Source organism: Panthera tigris, chromosome D2 (assembly GCF_018350195.1).
Source record: "Panthera tigris isolate Pti1 chromosome D2, P.tigris_Pti1_mat1.1, whole genome shotgun sequence".
In the NCBI taxonomy this organism is placed as follows: domain Eukaryota; kingdom Metazoa; phylum Chordata; class Mammalia; order Carnivora; family Felidae; genus Panthera; species Panthera tigris.
In genome coordinates, this window is record NC_056670.1 from 73,662,630 (window position 1) to 73,687,859 (window position 25,230).

Below are 25,230 nucleotides of genomic sequence, written 5' to 3' on the forward strand. Positions count from 1 at the left end.
GCTCTGTCTTCCACATCCCAGAAGATCTTGATCTCTGCAGCCCACCCTGGGCTGGAAGAGGAGACTGAAGGAATAAAAGCACATTTTAGGAAACTGGTCTGCCAAGCTTTGTATTCATTCATTCAGAAATGTTTTTTTCTAACACCTGCTACCTGCCAAGCATCAGGCTGGAGACTCGGGGCAGAAACACGAATGCCATGGGGGCACTGCCCTCAAGTTCTCCACGGCGGCGGGAGGGAAAACAGTGACCAGCCTGTATCAGCGAACGATGGGAGGCCCGCAGAAAGGAAGACTTACGTAAGAAAATGCTGCAGCACACGGATCAATTACCCTCTCCGCCTCCCTAGAAAGAGCAGGCCGGGCTTCCAAGAAGAGGGGCAGGGACATGAAAGAGACTGCAAGTCAGTGACTGCGAGGACAAGTGAACCCCCGTTCTCTGTTGGAGTAATCCCACAAAAAGCCTGATTCATTTCTCCTATCAGTTTGATGCAAGACTGTAGGACCTATTCCAAGGACAGAAGCAAAATACCGTATTTGTTTGTGGTTTACAAGGTGCTTTCTTCAGGTGGATTTCACTTTTTACTAAGAAAAACTGTGATGTCTAAGAAAGTGTTTCTTGGCCCCTTCCAGTTTTAATCCTACGCTACGCACATGCAGGGCAATACCACGGCCTCCCTGCACCTGCCATCACAGGTGAGCCAGAGACATCACAAAGAACACGATCCAGTTCCACAGCTACCCAGTTTACCCTCAACTTTGCTCAGCATTCTCGCGGACACTAGTCCCAAGAGTCCAGGAGACTCTAAACAGATCGATTTAGCACAACTGGAAAAAAATAACCTGCAGCACACGACCTAGTGATAGGAGTCCATAGCTTCAAAAGTGCCTTCGGTGGAGATATTAATATGAGCAATCTAAAATGTCTCCAATCACTGAGGGCTGATGTCGGGACGAGAAACAGGAACATACTGTTACGTAACGACATAACTACCTTGACCGTATTCTCCAAATTCCACTCAAGATAAAGCTGCTTTCTGGAAGTTTGAACTGCTTTCTTTTCCAAGATCTATTTATAGTCGATCCTCCTTCTTTACACTATAAATTAGAGCAACCCGCAACCCTTTTATTCCAAATGTGTTACATTTACCACAAACATGGTTTGTACACAGATGAAAGGTTAACTTCCCAGGAACCTGGATGGTTGTTATCCTCATACCTGACATCCCAAAGAATAGGGAGAAGAGAAATAAAATTTTTAAATCTTGTTTTTTTGGTTTTTTTTTTTAAATGCTTGCGAGCGTTTTATGCATATATCAAGAAACAACTCTAATTCTGATAGAAATAGCGCTCGTACTGAAATCACCCAAACAAAGCCTGAATCGGGCAAAATGCCACACTCACTTTTCAAATCTGTGGCAGTCCATGTGAACAGCCCAAGTAAAGGGCAATTAAAGAGCTGAGGACACTTACTTTTTCCATATGCTGCCATAATTTAAAAACATTATTTTCCTATCATTTCCCATTTTTCTTGCTTTTCTTTGACTCTAAAATTATATAAATTATCCAATCTCTAAGTTATCTCAGTTGTTTTTAATTATCTTCTTCATAAAAAGAAGTTCAGTGAAAGTGGGGAGAAGCAAATATATTCCTATTTACCCCTGTAATTTAGGACTTAATATATGCAATATACTATGTAAAATCCCAAAATGAAATATTTGAGAGCGGCATAACAAAACTACGGACTCAATAAAACATTAATACCACATGATAAAAATCTATTTCTTTGGAGTGTAGTTTATAAAGAAAACCGAACAATACCTTTTAAAGCCATGGCAAATATTTATTGCTAAACGAAAACGAAAGAAACACGTTTCCCGTGAAAATGTTAAATGCCTACTCGAACGCGTCATTAGGAGATCGGAAGACAGGTGGGAGAGTACCGTCTAAACGGGTGCTTGTTAGCACTGTATTTTTCGCTTACAGTGGGACAAAACAAAGCACTGCTTTTGAATAAAGTATGATATGACAGTATATAAAACATAATAACAGCTACCGTTCACGGGTTCCCTAGCTGGGCCCTGGCTTTATACCATGTACTTGATTTGTAACTTATCATCACCCAGTCCTACCAGGTAGGTATTCTTTTCCTTGTTTCAAAGATGGAGATGATGAGCTTTATAGAGGTCACAGAGGTAGCGAGCCAGGGTTCCCGCTCCGGTCTGCATTCTAGACATTACTGCCTTGAGGAAAAACTTCTACTTCCCACGGCAGACACTCTACGATACTATTCTATAATTGCTTAGGATTCCAATACATTCATCTTAGCCTTTGCTTAAGGTTTCTTTAATCAGCTGTTCCACGGTGTACTTCTGCAAAATCCATAATCTCATTTAAAGGTATATTCGCAGTTCCAACTTGTACTAAGGAATAAGAAAAGTACCGTTATATGCGTAACTGAGAACTCAGATTTTGAAAACCTAACCTTTATCGTTACCATGAGAGTGATCATTCCCATGACTACAAATCATCATATAGATACACTTTGATATATTTACAGTACCCACAAGGGTCACAAAGTTCCAGTAAACATTCACAAAGAAAAGCTACTTCTAAAGAGCCACTTGCTAAAGGCAGGTGACACCTACTACGAAAACCAGTAAGACCTAACATGAGCCAGCTGTTCTTAGAAAATAGCCCACGGGTTGCTATGGTCCACTAATCCTCTCCAGAGAGCCCATGAACTAATCCCTGGAAAATAATATCTAGAAACACAACATATCACCTAAATTTCTGGCTTAAATGAACACCCACTGGTGATTCACTCTCACCATGTCTCATCAAAAGCTACACTGCTCTCTTCACAAGTTTCAGTTGAGTTTCTGGCTCACATAAGTAGAAACAGACTAGGGTAGGGATTAAGAATCTTTTATCCTTCTAAGATAAAAAGTTCAATTCCAAAGATGTATGCAATGATTCCTGGCTCCATAATTAATTATAAAAAGAAGATAAGAATTTTGTTCAAGTCAAATAAAAGGAATTTAAAACATTCAAGTATTTTTAAAGGGATATTTGATACTTTAAGGATGCTATTTTTCAAAATAGCCCAACTTCCCCCATGTTAGGCTTACCTTGAAGATGGCATTATATTTGAAGCCCTGAATTTTGTTGTAAACGGATTAGTTGACTCATAATCGAAATAGTCCTGACGATTTTCACTAAATGCATTGGGTGATTTCAAGTCACAAGGGCTATCAGATCCCCCATTGTTAAGTTTATCAGATCTTCTGCTATCTTTTTTTCCAGTCACTCTTTCAAACAGGCTAACTTTCTCCCTTTTCTCCCTTTTATTTTCTTTCCTTACTTCAACTGGTTTTGAAAATAAATTCATGCTGCTGTCCCAGGATTCACTGCTGTCTTCAAATGGATTTTTCTTCCTTGGCAGTGTTGCAAATTTTTGGGGTAATGAAGCAGTCACATTTGTAAATGGGTCATTTTGTCTTCCGAAAGACGAGTCACCTTCATCCACACTGCTGTCAGGTTGGTTCATTTTAGAAGTATCAAAGCTTAATGTTCTTCTGTGTGGAGATTTGAGACTTCCTGCAAACAATTTTGTAGTTAGTACATAATCAGTGACACATCGCATCATGCAACTTGACAGATTCTGTGTGCACACTGCTGCTTTTAGAATGAGAGCAATTAGCTATTTAAAGATATTAACCTTTAAAATAATCAAGGAAAACAATCTTAAAATGCTAAAGTATAGCAGTCTGAAGTAGGCAGGCTATTAATAATTAGCATATTGCTAGACAGTCAGTAATTTACTCAGCTCAGAAAGAAACAATCATATAAACACACTATAATGTCAAAACCAGAGGTTCTGGTGGACATGATGGTGCTATAAATTCTCAAAGACGTTTTTCATCATTAGCATTAAATATACTTTCCTACTCCTGCACACGCAAGGTTTTTCTTCTAGGAACTTTCTGATTAAATGGAATATCCATTTACGTCTCAGGCTTCCGAGACTGAAGAAACAGCAATTAAGAAAAAAAAAAAAGAGAGAGAGAGAGAGAGAGAGAGAGAGAATCCAGGCTATGAAAAGCAACTGGGACTTATTTTTGTTATCACTTAACATAACCACAATGCTGAATGCAGACAAGTTCTGCCTTTAATAAACATCAATTTTGAGGATAGTCAGCACTCAACAAAGATTTGATAACTAAACTTGAAAACTATCAAGAAGTTGCAATTTTTAATTTTCTAATTTTCTAAGTGAAACTCTGAAAATTAAAAGGGTAGTTCAGATCAGTGAGGCTACGATTAGAAAGTGTCACTTACCACTTTCCGGAACCGCTCCGAAGGAATCTACCTGGCGTCCAAGAAGATGTGTCTGACCAGCGGTGCCAGACTTCAGCTTCTCAGAAGATATGTGGGTCCCAGTCAGATCAGACATCGAATGTGCTGAAGAGAGTCGCTGAGGACCCAAAAGGAAAGGCTTTTTTGGTTTGGATTTCATCTGCATTTCACCACTTGAAAATTCAGTACTGGCATCGGGCATGTGAGAACTTGGAATGATGGCAGAAGACGTATCAGAAAATGTCCCATCGTTTTTTCTACCTTTCATCTTATCTTTTAATTTTGCAAAAGGAGACCTTGTTTTGTCCTTCATTGATAAGTCAAACATACTTGCTGTCATATTGTTCCTCATGAATTGAATATTGACCTTTATCTCACCCCTGTTTTTGGCTCTTTTTCCTTGTTTGGATTCTAATCTAAACCACCTTAAAGAGAAGGAAAAAAAAAAAACTGGGTTGTAACATGTAACAAAGAGAGGATATGTGCTTGTTATGTACAAATAGCTTTTCAGGCTAAGCTATTCTTACAAATCAAGGCACTCTAAGCATGACAGTGATTATGTGTCCATCTGACGTAAATGTTGCTAGTGGCCCAAGAACACTGTTTAAGGTTAAAAGACACTGAGGTAAAGACTACTGAAAGAATTCATCAATACAAACTACTTTTGAGCACTGTAAAATGATAAAGGATCCCATTTTTTAACAAATACACATTTAGCCCCAACCCCCAAACATTTCTTCTCTAAAAACTACTAAAAGAATGTTGTTGATACTGGAGACCACTGCACTGGAGTTTGCTAATCATGAAAATTACATGTGATGTGAATTTAGATTCACATGAAGTGGGTCAAAGCCTTCTCCTGAATAAAATCTGAAAAATGTGTAAAACGTAGGAAGTGACAATTAGTAATAACTCTTGTAAGGGTTTTGAAGAAAAGAGAAAGCCTAAATGCTTCTTGTTAGAATGGACTTGCTTCATTTGCTATTGCCACCGTAACAATAGCAAATAAAAATTCTCTTAATTGGGGCCAAATCTTCTGCTTTTAGTCAGTTCGCCGAATTGCACTGCCCGCTGTCAAATGACGTTACAGGAGTCCCCCTTATCCGCGGTTTCACTTTCCACGGCTTGTCACCAGTGGTCAACCGCGTTCTGGAAGAAGATGATCCTTCTGGTACTTCCTCAGAAGGTCGGCGGTAGCCTCATGCTAGGTCACGAAGCCTACATCACTCACCCCACTTCGTCTCAATCCGGAGGCATTTTATCATCTCACATGATCACAAGAAGGATGATTACAGGACAGTAAGAGATGTGAAGAGAGAGACCCCATTCGCGTTACTCTTATTACAGCATATGTTACGACTGTTCTGTTGTATTATGAATTTCTTACTGTGCCTAATTTATAAGTTAAACTTTATGACAGGCACGCATATATAGGGACAAACATAGTGTATCTAGGGTGGGGTACTAGCCACACTTTTAGGCAACCACTGGGGTCTTGGAACGGATGCCCCGTGGATAAGAGGGGGCTACTGGATAAGAGGCAAAGTTTATTTTGGTTTTGTTCACAGTACTTTTATCCATGAGAAAGTCTTCAGTTGCCAGTGTGACAAGTGGTCATTCTATAGGGAAAACAGCCAAAAGAAAAAGAAAAAAATTTGCAAAATCGAGCCTAGAAGAAAGTTTCTACAGTGTTTTCCCATTACTTAACAACAAAGCATAAACCGCACACAGGTTAGTACTTAAATACAGCTCTAATAAAGTGTAACAGATTTTCTTAGCTACAAAGGAACTCTGATCGAAGTTTACATTAGTACTTTCTCTCCTTGTTACTAAGAAGATACCCAAGAAGCAGCTTATGTTTACCACACACCAAGTGAAGACTGGTTCACGGGTCTTTCCAGGCAGGAGAGGAAATTAGCACATAGCATATATACCAGCCACATCTTAGCAAGCGGCACACAAGAGAAATATTTTCGTCATTAATTTGAGGCATTTCAATCAATTAAGATTTAGTTGCATCAAAGCAAGCAATTTATTAAAATAAAATATTTTATAGTAGAAAGCCTTAATCAGAGACCCTAAACTGAGAAAAGCCCTTGAGGCCAATGGTGAAATCTGAAGACACAGGGACTAGAAATAAGAAATGACAGCAATAAACTCTGTGGAATAGAAAACCCTGAACAATACAGAACTTAGCACTTGAAGAGCTTGGTAATGAAACAAGGTTCTATACCCGGTTATTAATTCCCAGTTTGGGATAATAAAGCCATTTTAAATAGGGGAGAAATGCTTCCAATGGAGGGAAATATTCTGTACCATCTTGGGATATACACAAAATAAGCGAAACACACTTTGCAAGAAACATACCAGAAACAAAACAAAAAACCTAAGCATGTAGGACTTTCATGTATATAACAAATCAAAGCAAATCTGAGAAAAAAAATAAACCAGTAAACCAATAACCCAATAAATGGAAGAGGGTAAAAGTAATCGGAACTCACTGAATTTCAGAGATAAGGCCAAACCCATCATCTAATTTAACATCCACTTTTCACAGATGAGGAAATTGAGGCACAAACGGTAAGTAACTTCCCAATGTTAGATTAAAGTTCAATAAGGAAAACATCCAAGTGGATGAACAACATGTGCATGAAAACAGTTGCTCTTTCCTATGTGATGAACCACATATGTTAGTAACATTAAAGGCAGGGCTGGTCACATGTTATAGAACACTCTATTTAATCAAGAGACAGTGACAGCCAAAGAGGAAGGCAGCACAGGTTTTCTACTGCTAAAGGGTAAGCTACTTGAAGAGTTTGCCTTGCACTCAATAAATGTTTACTGAATGCTTTTTCTAAAACTCTACTTTTAACACAACCAAGCTATAATTCCGTGAGTGTGTTGCATTGTTTTATTTTATGGTAGGGAACACTAAAGACTTAGGTAAGCTTTGAAGGATCAAGCAAGTCGGTATCTGAATACAAACTGTAAATACAGTATATTTTCCATCCTCCCCCCACCCCGCCCCAAGGAGAAAACTGCAAAGCACTTTTAACGAATATATAAACTTAAAATTTAGGCATGACAAATAACTTCGGCTGCTTTGTTTTGAAAGTGATATAATGGGGAAGTCTTAATGAGACCTTCAAGAATCATTCCAGAGATACTACTTATTTTCCCAGGCTTCAGAAAGATAAAATGAAGACACATCATTTGGGGCTTAGTGGATTAATGCTGATTTTTTTCACCTCTGGAGTACCGGGTTTCAACTGCGTCTGGCCTCTGTTCAATTTTTAGCGGGCACAGGCCCATGTTCAAAAGCCACCACACATGTGGGAACTATTCCCAAGCAATCGGTGCTGTGTGGTCAGAAACGGGACAAGATTGGCAGGAAGGGTGCCAGAGGCCAGGACACAGGTGCACTGCAGACTCACACAAAAGTCCTAAAATCTGCATGTGTTTGAGTCATACCTAACTCGAGGGACTCTGATTGTTATTACTTTTCATGAGCATTTAAAAAAAAAAAAAATCAACATCACCCAGTTCTGCTGTAAAAAAAAAAAAAAAATCAATAGATATTACATAACAGCATGAACGATTTTACCATTCTATTATTAAACATTGTATTATTTCCTTAAATCTTGTGCCAGAACCAACCCAGACACTCATAAAAGTGGGAGATACAGAAGTTCTCTTTCCATGCCCCACTCAAAGTGTTCTGGCTCAGGCCCTTTCCCTCTCCTTACAGGAGAAGAGAAGAAAAGAAAAGAAAAGAAAAAAAAAAAAAGGCATTTAATTTCAAATCATAAAAATAAGTAAAATAAGAGTTTTAGCCTTCATACTTCTCTCCCTATCATGACACAATTGGAAGGCAAGCTGTAAATACTTAGTCTTCAGCGTCAAGAGTAAAAAGTGTCACACCCAGCAGCTTCATGGGACTTCTAAATCAGCTGGTGGCCTTCATCACTCATACCGGTTTTCTAAAAAGCACTTGGGGATAGGCCGACAAGGCTCAGCCCTGTGCAGAATATTAAATATCTTTCTTGCAATACACCGGTGGCTCAAGTTCATCGCTCACTGTGCCACGTGCACAGCTGTGCTGCAAAAGGAAGCTATTAAGTATATTAAAAACCCAGAAATATTACCAATAAAGATATCTCATCAAATACGTGGTCCTCATTTATCCACAAAGAAAATGGGATTTAATAACATATGAAAATCGCTTCACATGCAATAAACATCACAAGCCCTGTTGATAACATTTAAAAGCGTTTTCCCCCTAAAAGTTCTTATCAGTTTTATGTAGTGGCCAATAGAGAATTCCCGTAGGGAGACTACGATAAGAGAGTGTTGCTTATGATCAAATTTATTGTCATTCGGATGCTGACAAAGATAAAGAGTACAACAAGAAGGAACTTTAAAAGCTTAGTTCATCCTCTGAGTTTCCGAATTCACAGTTGGGCCTACTTTCGCTCAGAAAACTTATATTGGAGAGAAGGCCTGAAATACATCATTCGATAACCTAAAAAGTGGCAAAAGTGCAGCATAGTATTTCAAGTTATAATATACTTAAAAGTTTACATTCAAAGCACTTTAAATATTATAGAGTGAGTGTCATCCAAAGTTGGTGATTTGAAACAAATTATTTGCTAATTATCCACTTTTTTTTCAGTTTAAATTTGATGAAGAACTCCTCAGGGGAAACTGAATACCACTTTGTAGGTATCAAACAGTTATATCAACATCACTGATATATATTCAACTTTACAGTTTTTAAGCCCTTTCTCTTTTTCTTAAAATACTGTTATCTTTCGGTGAGCTTAAATGTTTACCATTTTCCCTCATGCACTCCCAGTACTTATCCCTCTACTCTTTTACCCTGCGTATATTAAATCTTACATACAGTTCCGATTTAAAAGACATTTTTTAATAAAAATAAAAATTGCAACCAGGAGAAGCCTGCAGGAAGATATGTACAGAAAATAGTAAGACACGGTTGTTCTAAAAATATAAGAAATTAACATGAACCTCAAGAAAGTTATGCTTATAAAAAGTTTTTAAAAGGGCAAATAAATTTCAGTTATGACTGAAACACCAAAGCTGCTTCGGAAACTTGAAGTCCTGTTATAAAGTCAACCTATATTTTTCTCTCATTAATTCCATTAATCTTAAGGGTCTCTCAGACCAGAATAATTATAGGCTTAAGAAAGGGTGAGTACACCTATCTCTGGAAATTTACTATTTTTCGACTTGAGACATAACATCCAGTGTTAAATTATACTATCCTTTTTTTAAATGAGAACGTATCTACTCTAAGCTTGAAAGTCACAGGTAAAAGGTCATGTTTGTATTGAAAAGGTCATCAAATCACTTCATCAGAACTGAACCCTTGTCTCCAATCTGAGAACATTCCACGTAGTCTAAACATGCCGACTTTACAGAACTAATTCCGAAGTAATACACTCCCTCCAATACGTTGTAAATTCAAAGAAAAATGTTAGTGTCTATTGAAGGTTGAGAATATTTGTACATAGTTTTCATTTTTTTTTTCTTGTAACGGCTTTAGACTCCATCAAGCTGTACTGACCCTGAAAGATGGTTGAGCTAAAATAAAGGCCAAGTTTATAAAGCTGCAATGAAATACTGAGCTCTAAATTTGGTAATTTATCTTCTGACAGAGTTCAATATGTGATCTGATATTGGAAGACTTAATTTTCTGATGTTCCAATTCCTGGAAAATTGTAATGTTTAATGATTATAACAATTTACACATACATGAAGTTTTAGTTGGTCAACACTGGGATCCAGTCCTCCTAGGAGTAGTGAAACAATGTCAATTTACTTACAATTCAATGCAAAATATTCAATTATTTAAGATGTTTCCCTTAAACTCAAAATGAGAGTAATGGATCCTTAACGACTCCATTTAAAAAATATTTCTTCACAAGGGCTACTTCGACTTCAGATGTGTGCAAATGTGGTGCCCAAAACTAGGTCATATTTCAGTCCAAAAACCAACGCCCCAGTTACACAAATAATTTCCAAGAACAGAAAATCCATAAATAAGATATCATCTCCCCCCAAATTCAAAATAAATTATATAACTTACTCTGTTTTCCTTCTTTGTTTGTCCTCAAAGATGTCATTGAGATTGATTGCCACCTGCCCTAAAAATTTATCCAGACCCACCAGGGACCTGTGCATAACTATGAGGAAAAGAATGTATTTCTCTGGATTCCCCTGCATTAGCAACCCAGGTAGCTCAAAAGAGGCCTCTTCCTTCCAGACTGGCTCAAGGGTTTTCTCGGCTACAGAGGTGGAGTACTTTTCCTTGCCCAGCTGAATTATAGTGTATGTGTCATTGGTGCCACTTTTGCCTTTGGGCTTCAGATCTTTGGCTTGGAGCACTGTGACCTGCACGTGGGTAGGAAACCACTTTTGGGCTTGCTCGGACAGCATCATTCTGTCCTTTTTCTCTGCACCGGGTTCTCGAGCGCAGGCGGTGCCCCTCCCGGAGGGAGAGCCTAATTCCTTAATCGCTGCATCCTAAGGGCACTTAACGGCGACGGGCAGCCTCACAGCTGCCCAACTTCGCCAGGGCTCACTGTCAAGCGCCTTGCTGGGGCAGCCCCGGGGCACGGCTGCTCTGGGGGTGCCCTCGCCGCCGCAGAAGCGCAGGGGCCCACCATCCCCAGGCCGCGCCGCCCAGGCCTCCGCGAGGACCCCGCACCTTCACGCGCCGCCGGCCGCGGGGACGGGCCCTGGGCGGCGGCGGAGGCGGGGGCGGGCGGCTCCCGGGCCTGCGGGCAGGTGAGGCCTGGCCGCCGGGGCCCCGCGGAGGGCTGCGGGGGTGGGAGGGCGCCCCCGGCCCGGCCGACTAGAGCTCGCCCGCCCCAACTCGCAGCCCCCGGCCCCCCCCCCCACCCCGCCTGCCTGCTCGCGGCCGGGCCGCCCCCGCCTCCTCCGCACCCCCCGCCCGCCCGCGCAGGCCGGCGGGCCCGGCCCGGCTCCTCCTTCCGACCCCGGTAATACGAACCGCCGGCGGCTCGCGCGGCCTGGCTCCCTCTCGCAAACCTCTCCCTCTCCCTCTCCCTCTCCCTCCTCCTCCTCCTCCTCCTCCCTCCTCCTCCCCCTCGCCTCGGCTCCTCCTCTCGGGCGGGGGCGGGGGCGGGTCGCCTGGCTGTGGAGCGGGACGGGGGACGGGGCACGCGGCCGCCCCGGCGCCGGCGGGCCGAGGGCTGCAGGGCGGCGGGCACGGGGCTCGGCCTCGCCGGGCCGGCTGCTGCTAACACCCCGCGGGCGGCGACGGCGGCGGTGGCGGCGGCGGCGGCACTTCCGGGTTGGCCTTCTCCATGTTGATCTCGGGAACGCGACGGGGCGGGGCCGGGCGGGGCCGCGGGGTCAAGGGTCAGCGCCTCCCTGGTTGCCTTGGCGACCGGGGGCGCGCGGCGCGAGCTCCTCTCCCAGTGCTGAGTGCTCCTTCTGGGTTTCGCGCCCGCTGCTGCGGCCTGGCATGGCGTTGGGCTCTGGGGACGCGGGCACCTGCACGGGGCGGCTGGGGAAGCCAGGGAACGTTCCTGAAAGGTGGCAACCAAGGCCCGGGCAAGCCCGATCTAGGAAGAGACCCAGTTTTAATCTTTGGGAACCGTCTTGGGGGTAGCCTGATGCCTGGCGCTCGGCACCGAGCGGACCTTAGATAAATGGTGGTGGGATGCATGGGCCCTCTTCCTTGACCGAAAACACACTTTTCCCCAACCCCTTATCCACTCTTCTCAAATTCACTGGAAACACATCCCCCACCCTCCACCTCAGTGGAAGAAGAGAGGGCAGCCGATAAAAGATTCCAAAACCGGCACAGGAATTTAATAAAGATCGCGAGAGACACTGGGCTGCAGTCAAAAGACCTGGTTTTACACCCATGTCTGCTACCATCAGCCTGTGTGACCTTGGACAAGTCATTTCCCCGCCCTGAGCCCCAGTTTCTTCAAGGGTGAGAAGACCGTGTCTAAGACCGCTGGCCACTGTGTGGGTTCAACGTCAAAAGGACACCTCGTGGGCACAGTCTGCTAGACTATCCTACTTCGGAAGCCAAACCCAGAGAGGATTCTCCTTCACCAAGGGCTACAGACTATGGCCTTACCTGCGTCTTAGGGCAAAACCGAATGGACACCAGTGCTGCTGGAATGGAAGGGGTTTTTTTAAGAGAAGAAAATGGGGATCTGTTAATGCTGAGCTTTTTCTGGACTAGCCTGATCTGGTGGGGAAAGTATGGATGATGGCTGACCAGCCCGGAGCCTTCCTTGACGCTCTGCCTCTGCCAGAAATTCAGTATAGTGCTCGTGATGGGCACTTAGCCTCCTGAGGCAAGGAACTGAGATTCTGGGAGCCTCCGACTCGTTGTCCGTAACTTGTAGATAAAGTGGCTGTTGGATTGTAGATAGGTTTTGATTTGATTTGATTGTGAATAAAATAGTTTGGAGGAGTATTCTGAGATAATGTACGTTTCCTAGCATAGTGTGGCACCGAGTCTCCTTTGCCCCTCAATTTCTCAATGACAAGAGACCTGCATATACTACTACCTTTATGGTATTTCTTTCTGTTCCTGTTTTACCTTCCCAAGGAAAGTCTAAATTCTTTGAACTGCCTTGTCTATCATGGATCATCCCTCCACAGTGGCTGACATTCAGTATGTACTTGCCCTCTTGAATGACTTACTGCCTTTTCTCCCTTTATAGGACTAATTTTGAGACCCAAACAATATGATAGATGTGCATATACTTTTCCGACTTAAAATGGCTGTAAAACGGGGCGCCTGGTTGGCTCAGTCGGTTAAGCTTCTGACTCTTGATTTTGGCTCAGGTCATGATCTCGTGGTTTGTGAGATCAAGCCCCTGGCACGGACAGCAAGGAGCCTGCTTGCAATTCTCTCTCCCCCTCTCTCTGCCCCTCCCCTGCTCACTCACACATGCTGGCTCTCTCTCTCTCAAAGTGAATACACGTAAAAATAAAATAAAATAAAATGGCTGTAAAAGTAAGGTATTGTGTTTATTATTTTTAGGCAAGGTTTACAACTTTTCCATTTGAGGACATGATGTTGTCCATATTCCTCAGTGCCCCATATTTACAGGATACTAGCTGCAGCACTTAAAACTAACAAACAAGGTCTTTTCATTAAACGTTTTTTGAATGGAGGCGTGTGAAGGCCTAATATAGTTGTACCACCAGAGCAGCCAATGAAAAACTTTAGTTAGGGAGGGGATGACCTTATACATTATTTTAATCTTGAAGAAAGAAGATATTGTCCTAATTCTAAAGGACGACCCCACAAATCTCAAAGACTACCCAGATTCTAGCACATTCTTTCAGGGACCCACTGGCACTTGCTAGTGTCTATAGATTTCCTCTCATCTATTGGAAACTCCCAGTTTTTTAGTTCTGCTTACACACAGTGACTGGTGTGAGTTCTGCATGAAGTAGGCACTCCAAAAAGAGACACTGGATGGATTTGCCACCAAAATCTTCAGGGGAATAAACTATAGATGAATCTTGAATAATCCTGAGCTGGACACCATCTAGAAAGAAAAGACCTGGTTTTAGGGCATTCTAAAGAAAGCATGCTATAAAAGTGGGGTTTCTTTTTTTTAAAGAGAATTTTCCATCTCTGAGACACAGTGTATGAAAAGGCCATGTGTGGAAAATAAAACAAAATCACCATCATACTGTGAATATAGCAGCTGGATCCCAGAGTGGGCCATTGTCAACGTTAAAGAAAAATATTCTTAATGATTTTTAAAGAGTGCACTGAATAGTCAATGGTGGAATTTCAACCAGGATCTCCAGGGAGAAATCATTTGACACCTGAAACTCACGGAAACAAAATACACATCGTGAAAACAAATGTAAGTTCCGATTTTGTGTAAGTTGCATTTTTAGACGCCTTCATGCCTCTATTAAAGGCTGTAATTAAATAAACAATAGGCAATTAATTATAATAGTGGATGTGTGTTTCTAAAGAGCTTAAATTGTTTGGTAAGCTTTATTAACGATTATCAACTTGTTTACAAGTATCAATTCACTCATCTCTGAAATACAGCCATCTCCAGGGTAGGAGTTAGCAGCCATAGTTCCCAACGACACAACCACAGACTCCAACACAATTCAAGGAATACTCTAAAGGCAAGAGCGAAACAACTGGAATTACTAACGTCTCTTCCTGTGGCACCGAAATTTCTTTTGAGTTTTCCCCAAACCTAGCTAGGGCCAAAATTGTTTAGATTTACTATCTGGCAAGATCAGAAGTTACGACCTAATGATCGTAAGCCAGAATAAGAAAGTAGCATATTTTTGCCCCAGGGAAAGCAAATAAACAACAGCAACAAAAATGAGCTAAAAAGAAGCCAGAATTACATTGTAAAAGTGAAGTGATTGCCTGTAAGAAATTTCTCAATTGTTTACTAAGAGAGTAAAAACTTGTCCGTTGGATCGAATGTGTGGTTGGCTCACAGTGAAAAATAACGGCAATTATATAAGATCCGGGATCAAAGTGGTTCTGCAAAATGTTTATTGTCTGACAGTTTTAAACATCTCTTACTAATTTTGAGATACACATGGAAGGTAATTTAAGAGGGGAAGAAGGAGCGGTGCCTAGGTGGCTCAGTCGTTGAGCGTCGGAGTTTTGCTCAGGTCACGATTACATGGTTCATGGGTTAGAGCCCTGCATCAGGCTCTGTGCTGACAGCTCGGAGCCTGGAGCCTGCTTCAGATTCTGTGTCTCCCCCTCTCTCTGCCCCTCCCCCACTTGTGCTCACTCTCTCTCTCAAAAATAAATAAAAATATTAATTTTTTTTAAAAAAGGAAGAAGGATTACATACATAAAGACAACATACCAGAGTTGAACAGAGTCACTTGTTTATATTATCCTATGACTAATGATATGTGCAGAAATATTTAGTATTGGGAAACCAAACACCAGGGCTTGGGAAAATAACACAGCTTAAAGGAGTAAAATGCTGGAATTTCTCATTTTAAACTGTTACAAAGCCAGTTGCAATGATTAGGAAAAATTTGACCGGAAAGTAAAGTCAGTATTTATTCTCCAATAGTGGAAGATTCCAGTTTAAAATATTTACTAAGTGCTGCACCTTTAAGTAACGCCCCATAGGGAGACTTGTTCCAAGCACTGTGAAAGACTCTTCCCTTTGGGCAGCAGCATCTCTAAACTTGCAACTTGCAAATCTATTGTAGGACAATTACAATGCTCTTAGTGTTTAAATAACCCACTAGGTCATTCCCATATACATAATGTAACAGATGTTAATTATTTTTCAGTTGGAGGTTCAGAGACATAAGGGCAGCAAGAAGCTTTTCCAAAGTATCATTACAATCTTCAGACTTCGGATACACACACACACACACACACACACACATGCACGCACGCGCACTTCAAATATATAGATAACTTGTACATATATACATATGGCAAAATTCCAGAATCACGTTGAAGATATATACATAGATTAATTTTCACATAATCAGTCAAAAAATAAAAGAGTATTTGGCAAGTTGATTTACAATCATAATCACAATAAACTACTATTGGGAGGTGTTGATGATTGTTTTCATCGCTGGATTGGTGGATTTGTCTTCTGGGATTGGGCAGTATATGGATTCAGCATATAGTACATGAGAAGCAGTGGGGTGTATAACATAAAGAGCTCTAGTCAGCAACTTGGGTCTTAATCCCCAGTCTGCCTATTACTAGCTACATATCTTTAGGGAAGTAATTTTCCTTCCTTGGACCTCTGTTTCTTCATCTGTAAAATAAGAGTCTATAATAGGAATCACTAAAGCATTCTATAATATTTAATAATTCTAAGTAGTACGTCCACAACACAAAGAAGCAAATTGCATTTTAATTTTCTAATTGAATTCAGTCAACACACTAAAGCAGATTCCCTTTCTATGTAACTTATTCATAAAGGATCCTCTAATTCAAAAGAAAAAAATATCTTTGTCTGGAGAGTCTGTCTCCCAAATGAAAATGATCATCACAGAAAGGAAGTAAATACAACTTTTATTAACAGACTCTACATGAGGAAATTGACACTAACAGCCCAGGATTTGTAAGAAATTACATATAAGTGGTTTTGGAAAGACTTAAACTTTTCACTTGTAGTAATAAACATAAGTTCTATTGATATTCTTTACAACTTTTTCAAGCTACAAAGACATGCAGACTGAGGAGGACAAGAATTTATGGACCAGAATAGATATTTACACGTCAGAAAGTTTTGTGTGGATGTCTTTTAATTTCCTCCTCATGCTATCATACTATTAATGTTGTGTGATTTTTGTTCCCTCAACAAATTTTACCCATGTTGGGGCAGCTGGGTGGCTCAGTCAGTTGGGCGTCCGACTTCAGCTCAGGTCATGCTCTCACACTCTGTGAGTTCGAGCCCCGCTTCGGGCTCTGTGCTGACAGCTCAGAGCCTGGAGCCTGCTTTGGATTCTGTGTCTCCCTCTCTCACTCTCTCTTCCTCTGCTTATGCTCTCTCTCTGTCTCAAAAATAAATAAACATTAAAAAAATTTTAAAAAATTTACCCATGTTAATGCACGGAGTGTGAATTCATGTACTTTAACTGTTATATGGTGTTGGGCAAGATGAATAAGTCTCATTTGCTCTTTTCTTTCTGAACAATGTTTCAATTGTTTCCAATTTTTTACTATCATAAACAATGCTGCAGAGATATCCCTGTAGGTCTCCTGTATACACGTGCAGGGAACTTTTTTTCATAATTGTGCCTCTTTCTGACAGCTGACATTGAAATTATTACGAGTTTGTGAATAGTAGTGTGGAAAATCTAGGGGTCTGAGCATCAGATCTGTGTTCTAATCCTGTATCTACAACTAAGGAGTTGTAATCCTGACAAGTCATAATCTTTCTGTGCCACTGAGCTTCTTTCCATCATCAGAGTTCTCAAAGCCCTTAATAAGTATATTACTATATGTATATATATATATATAACACACATATGTTATATATTTTATATTATGTATAATATATGTTATATATATTTATATTATATGTTATGTATTATAACTGTTATATACATTTATATTATATAATGTATATTATTGTATATATAAATATATACTATATATAATATTATGTATTATATATTATATGTTACATAATAAATTTAACATATAATATATATTATGAATGATACATATATGTGTGCTATGCTATATAATATCTATTAACTCATTAATTTATATATACTATTTACTTTCTCATTATACTATATATGCTATTAATATATATAATACTATGTGCAATTTATAACATATTCTTTTAAGTTATATCATGTAGCATATATATATATATATATATATATATAGCATACTAATTTGTATATGATTTATTTCTCTCTACATATTTACATACAAAATAAAATAAATTTACATATATATAAAATTACTGAAGAGCAAAGATTACGGTTCTGGGAAGAAGTTTTGTGAAACTTAGATATTTATCTTCAAGTTTCAATTGTGTCATCATGAGCCTTTCTGAAATCTCCTAGAACATTGCAACTTATATGGATTTATGTAGAGGTTAACACACACTGGATAACTCTGAATATTATTGGAAGTAAGATTTATCATAGTTACGTAAACTTAGTATCTTTGTACTTTGTCAACATGCTAACATTTTTTCATGTTCAGTTAAAATCCAAGATGGAGAATTTCTTAACAAATAATAAGGAATTAGAATTATAATATTTCTGGAACTGATATATACGTTCATTTGGAGGACATTAAACTGGTGGGCAGCTGGCAAAAACATTTAGTGGTTGTGTTTTTTTCCCATACAAAGGATCTAGTAGTCTCTCCCTGTATACTTATTTAATGTATGCTAACCAAAGCAAAGGGCTTTAAAAGTATTTGATGTGCATGTGTGTGTGTGTGTGTGTGTGTGTGCGTGTGTGTGTGTGTAACAGAAAGGCCGACTAGGTGGAACAATTTGAGGGATGAATCCAACGCTCTTGTTCCAGGGTCAGATTTTATACCGTTTCTGCTAAGCAGTTTTCCACCATCCAGAACAATGTTTTAGTCCATCTGAATATCTCATAGGTTTGACTTAGAACTGGGTGCTTATCTTTTATCCAGTCTGGATTAGGTCACCTTCAGAACATTTATAGGTTATAATATAGAGCAGGACTGTTACTGAGACTGTATCATAATCATTTTGTAGCTATTGGAATCATCCCTGATGATGCAGAATTAAGCATAGGACTTAGCTTGAAATGTAGACCGAGAAGAAATACCTGCTTCCAGGAAGTTAAGTGGTATAACGAAAGGAACATGGAACTGAAGAAGTCATCTGGTTCAAACCGCTAATGGCTTGTACGACCTTGAGCAACTTAAATTCTTCCTCAGTAAAATAGCAACTTGTAAATTTCTTCTACCTCCAAACTTGGATCTCAGATTAGCTAGAATGTCTTCCCAGTAGACTCACCCCAATGAGCCATTTTGTTTTACTGTAGTTGTTTATCAGGCTTACGCAGGAGGATAAGGTGTTTACACTGTGTAACCTGTGTCTATAACCGTGCTCTTGTAAACCGAGGTCTTAAAAAAAATGATAACATTAAAAAAAAAATTAGTCCCATCCAAGTATGAAGTGCATCATATGAAGGTGCAAACTGGCTTTATACAAATGAAGTCTGGTGCATTAGACACACCAGGAGTCAAGGGCCGGCAATGTTTTCAAAGACAAGATTTTCTCCAAAGTTCCCAGGATACAGACACTCCCTCAGCTTCCCTTGAGTGGCTGTCCCGGGATAGGTTTTGTCCCTTGACTACTCACTACCAGTGTGACTTTGGGCAAATCGTGTAAACTCTCTAAATTTAGATTTGCTTGTCTGCAACCCTAAATTGGCTGTTGGGAGGGTTAAATGAAGGGTTGGACACAGCTCGGGGAGGGCCTGGTGCGTAGGAAGTACTCACAAGATGTTTGCTGCTGGGAGGTTGGTGATCAACCCCACTTCTCTTTGCAACTGCTTTCCTCATTCTGAAGGTAAGACTGGACGGCACACTTGTCCTGGGCTGCTCTTCACCAAGTAACTAAGGATCTGGGGCTGTGGCAGGTGCCCTTCTAGCCCAGCAGGCAGGAACCAGTGAATGGAGACCCTGAGTTACTCTTGTCTTAAGCCAAACCCAACATTATCGGACACTTTTCCCAAACAAAAATAGAAATGGAAGTTTCTATTCTCCCAGTAATGTTTCAAACCTTCATTTGGAATTTAAGGATGACGTTTTAAACAATCATTTTAACATCTTCCTAAGAATTAATTTGATTTCCGAGTCGCAGAAAAATAGGGACTCGCTAAATAATATAAGCTTCCATCGCTATAAGTGGATGAATTAGAAACTCGAGTGTGACAGATCAGATACCAGATAATATTTTAATACACCAGATTTTCACATCGAAATGTTACGAATTTAAAAACACCAGTGTGACATCCTTTGGTACACCTAGCTACAAACATTGCGCGACTAATCGGTGTTTTCTGACTCCCACGGACTGCTCTAATTTTAAGCATGTTATCTCTTTTGATAAAAACAATAGCTAACATATGCTGACTGCTAACCTTATGCCGAAGCTGGTATAACATCACAATCTCATTCGATTTCAAAGAGGTAGCCCTATAGTCAACACAAATACAACGATTGTTGTTTCCTATCCCATCGCAAAGAATGAAGGACGTCGGTGTGGTGGATTCTCGTCTTCAGGCATTGCTCACCCGGGGATGAGGCAGGAAACTTGGAAACAAGATCCTTCATACCCTTTGACCAATGCTTGTTCTTCAATTGGCTTTAAGCATTATCAAAATACCCTTGACAGATCTCAGAGCCTAGCGCTGCTTTAGTGAAAAGCACAAGGCAATTGATCGATTTTGCAACTCATAGCATCTTCTGTGAAGCAGCAGGCCTGGGCTGTGGTGTTCAGCATCCATAAACTGCAGAGGGATTGAAATGTATTACTGAACACATTGAGAAAAAAAAAAAACACTTTTTACATCACCCCATTCTTCCACTTCCGTAATCAGAAGGCAAAATGCCAATACGTAGTCTCTTGTGGAAAAATCCTGGGTACGTAGGATTTATTGGACATTTGCTGGAGAACAAAACACAACAATGTATGGAAAAGCAGTTTGTTAAACTGTGAAAAATTTTACAAATATAAGATTTTATCGTAATTTTTAGGCATGTATCTATTAAACATACACCTCGTAGCATCCCCACATTCTTCTGGCATCCACAGTTGCTTAAAATGATTGAGAATTGAACAGATTTAAAAGCAAGAGAATTCTATGTTGAATACAATCAACTTTGTAAGGGCAACGGATAAAGAACTTGATAGCTAAGTGGATAAATATATGTGATGGACCAAACCTGGTTGACCATTGTGGGACAGATAGATTACGTTGTATTGACAGATTGAATTTAAACTTTACTGTGGAATGAAAAGCCCAGTGCCTTCTCGGAAAAACACACTCTCACAAGCTCATGTGGCTGTAAGGTTGATAATATGTTGATAATAACTGGTGTGTTTTTCATTCCCAATAGTACCCAGTCCCCCTCGTGACCTTTCTCCCAGTTTCAGGCAGCATTAGGCAGAGCCAGACTTTACTATTGCTGCAGCCACCATTTTCACTTTTCCCATTTCATAGTAGCCAGTAGGGGAAGAGGTATAAAAAGCAAAGCTTACACAGTAAATGAAGAATTTTGGAGGAATCCAGTTGAAGAAAGAGCCTGAACTGACAAAGATGTCACTGGTCAGGGGGAAGGAAAAAAAGACTGGGGGAGAAGATCAAGTTTGCTGCACATTTTTAAATGTCTCCAAGACCTTTTCCTTTCCCCCTTGTTGGCAATGGGAACTGAGCAAATTGTTGATAGAGCCTCCAGCCCAATCTGAGCACCAAAGGCGGTCATCAGTTGAATCTCGTTTCCTAGGAGGGTCCTTGAAAGTGAGGAAGGTCCGAGAGCCACCCCCCCCAACCCCAGTGCCTTGCACCATGCTGACTTGAAGGAACATCAGTGGCAGCAGATTAGCAGGGCAGAGACGCCCTAGACAGAGAAGCTTGGAGGAAAGCTTTCCAGGAGCTCCCTGTCATCAGAAGCACCAGATAAACTCTGAGAATTTTATCTTCTCGACAAAGGTGTGAAAATGACTAAGAAAACACTGGTAGATCTAAATGATTGCCCAACTCAAGAGATCTGGAAGATATGGAGTACAAGGATCAAGGACCAGGGCCCCACCATGATGGGGGGGACACATGACAGGCCAGTGGGAATAGACACGACCGCCATGGACTCATCCTGGCTTCTCCCCTGGGGCCTCCGCTTCAGTTTAGCCCTTAGAATTTCAGATCTGTCCTGGGGAGAAGGATAGAGAGACAGAAATTCTTATCTTACTGAGTGTAAAACCTGAAATGACTGAATATCTCCAGTTAGGATGTTTTCTGGGTGAATTTTGACAGGAACGGAAATGGGAGAACCCAAATAGAGATGAAGTTGAATGACAGGGAAATGGAGTTACCCATCTTACATACCACCTGAGTACGTGGCCTGAAATGCTACATTTGCTAGAAGGGATAATACATTGCAAGAAAAGTGGGGGAACTGCCAGAACCCATGGATTTGAGAGGCCCCTCCATGATGTTCTAAGATAGCGTCGGATCTCCTTTTCTATCAGCTTATGGTTGTACATTAGGGCTGCCTGTTAAAATGTATTAACATATGTAAAACATATACAAATGTATTAACCTGAAGTGAAGTCTCTAATGAACGTGGTCTTCCAAATCACCTGCAAGTGAACTGGACAACCTCACAACAGCATACAGGGAAAAGATGTAGGGCCATGGTTGAATCCAAATGCCACTGAAATTGATATTGTGGTGTAGCTTCTGGAAAAGCTAATGCAAATTTTGGGTGCATTAATGGAAATACAGTCCGTGAAGGTGCCCCAATACTATCCTTCCTTCTCCTCTCCTGTTACAGTGATTGCCTATCTGTGTTTTCATCTGAAGACAGTTCCTCAGCACAGGTAATGGGCCTCATCTTCTCATATGTTCTCATGAACACATGAATATTGCATCTGCCATATCCCTTCTCCCTCTTGCATTCTCAATTGTTTTCTTCTCTGCTGACTCAAATCTCATCCACAGACATATTCTCTAATACTGCTCATATTAAAACAACAACTCATTTGACCCTATATCCCCTCCAGCTACCACACCGCTTCTCTGTTTTCAAAGAAACATTTCCTGAAAGACTCGTCCATACTTGCTCTCTCTTTCTCCCATTTTCTCTTGAACATGCTCCAATCAGATTTTTGTCTTTGGCCACTCTACACCTACATATTGCCTGAGTCAATCTTCAGTCATCTTCCTTGGCCGACTAACAACACTTGACATAGTTAACCACTTACATCTATCATCCTTTAGGGACCATTAATGTTCAAATTTATAAAGCAAAGACATCCTACAAGAACACCAAGGTTCAGAGGGATGACCTACTCTTGTAGCATTTGGTGTGTGACTGTGTAAGGTCACTGTGAGATACAACAGTAAGCAATAAAAACATGAATCAGTTTATTGTACTCATTTAGTGCCTTTGTAAAATTATGTTTAAAATATGTTTTATACTCTGCTCCTACCATAAAGTTTACTAAATAACTCAAACCAGTTGATTCTTTGAAAAGTGCGATCGCTAATTGGAACATACAGTGTTATATAGGTAATATATATTCTCTCTGATTTTATATATACTTATACATAAATATGTATTTTATATAATAACATACAATGTTATACATGTAAATATAGCATATAACATATATGTGGCTACCATATATTTAGTATTATATAAAATATTAAAAAATATAAATATTATATAGTATATATAGTATATATAGTATACTATATATAATTACTATATATATTATTATATATATTATATATATTATATAGTATATATATTATATAGTATATATATTATATATAATAATATATATAGTATACTATATATACATATACATATAGTATATACATATATAGTATATATACATATATATACATATACATATATACATATATATACATATAGTATATACATATATAATATACATATAGTATAGTATATAGTATACTATATATACTATATATAGTATATAATACATATTATACTATTATATATAGTATGCTATATATATTATACTATATTATATATATATTATACTATATATATACTATATATATACTATTATATATATTATACTATACCATATTATAAATATAAAATATACAATTATGTCATATTATATGCAATTATTTTATTATTTATGAACTGTGTATAAGGTATATAATTAATATGTATATGTGTGTATATATATATCTATAATTTATAGGTTTGGGGGGTTGCACAAACTGAGACTCCTACCAGTTAATTTGTTTACTACACTGATAATATATGGAGTAAAATTAGAGAGAGGTACTAGAGATATGGGTATTTAAGCCTAGGAGTCGGTTCTGGGCTTGGTGTCCAGGAGATCAGAGCTGGAGCTGGAGACGGTTGGCGTTCTTGGTGGCAGGGGTTTATGTATTGCACCAGTGATCCACCACCGATGTGTGTCTCCTCCGGGCTCAGGCTGCTTTTGGCTTCCCGCTGTGTAGCCTACTACCCACTCCCACCTTGGACTGTGTAGATGATCTCTGCCTCATGCTGCCACCTCTTCCTCATCTGAATGCTCCTTCCCCTTTGCCAGGACTTAAGTTCATGGCTGAGAGGGAGTCTCATCAACCCAGCCCGACTTTTCTTCTGCAAGCCATATCATAGCCCTGCCTATGCCACCTGCACCTGTGCACACGATAGGTGGGAGGAGAGGGCGCAGGGCCCTGAGGTCTGCAGCTGATTTCCCCCTTGTGTTAGGGACGTGGGCGGGGCCGATTCACTTGGATTGAGCTGTTGATAGGCAGATACGTTGATTGGCATGCAAAACACATTAAAATACAGACATTGAAGATTTTTGGTGTGGCTCAAATTTCAGGATTGAGCTTCATTTAGGAACAAAAACACTCTACTTCTCAGCCTAAATGAAATGAAGTGTTCAACATCACTAAATGTAAGCTCTTGTAACATAGATGTCGTATGATAGAAACACAACATATTACTTCAAGTATTTCTTTCTATATCCTATTAATGTTTGTAGATTTTTTCTTTCTCAATTGTTGGCCTAATAATGACTGCAAATTATAATTGCTAATATTCTCTAGAGTAGAAGGCTTTCAAATCACCTTCCAGCATTAATACCTATTAAAAAAAAACTGAGTTGCTTTTGGAATTTCCTGGATTCTTCTGTTTGTCATGCAAATATTCAGTTCTGCTCTTTTTATGATAATATGAAATAAAGTAGTTTCTCATAGTAACATTGTAAATCATTTGCTTTCTATTACATGCAGCTGGTTCTGTTACTGTAATGATTTTCTATGAGTGCATATTGCAGAACACATAAAATGCAATGTGATATTTCTTTATTCAGAATTTATATGCAATTATTGTTTGCCCAGCAATAATGAGACAATTTGGAAATACAGTAATTTATCGTAATACATTTCTTTTTAATAGGAATCTACACTGAGGGGGGAAAATCCAAATTTCTAAAAATGCCATCTCTTTTTGTTATATAGACCAGAGTTTTCATCTCACTGAAAATTCAATATCAAAATTAAAAACAGCTGAGGTAGTTACTCGGGTGCCTTACTTCAGCTTATTCAAAAGAATATAGGATGAACGGTAAGAATTAAGTAAAC

At 39.8% G+C, this 25,230-nt stretch overlaps 1 protein-coding gene across 12 annotated transcripts in view; it reads right to left on the reverse strand.

Moving 5' to 3' along the window:
* The window catches only part of RAB11FIP2 (RAB11 family interacting protein 2), a 37,743-nt gene extending 26,589 nt beyond the window's left edge, over positions 1 to 11,154 (reverse strand). For 6 of the 12 annotated variants that reach the window (XM_042960035.1, XM_042960032.1, XM_042960033.1 and 3 more), the window contains exons 1-3: positions 10,466 to 11,154; positions 4,339 to 4,781; positions 3,129 to 3,597 (exon numbers count right to left, since the gene is read on the reverse strand). In XM_042960035.1, the coding sequence (XP_042815969.1) occupies positions 3,129 to 3,597; positions 4,339 to 4,781; positions 10,466 to 10,818 (1,265 nt within the window). In that variant the 5' untranslated portion in view covers positions 10,819 to 11,154. Of the gene's footprint in view, positions 1 to 74; positions 2,421 to 3,128; positions 3,598 to 4,338; positions 4,782 to 10,465 lie in introns of those variants that run through there. The other 6 variants (XR_006208985.1, XR_006208984.1, XM_007084851.3 and 3 more) reach the window with 4 other exon arrangements.
* Between the last annotated feature and the right edge of the window lie 14,076 nt (positions 11,155 to 25,230).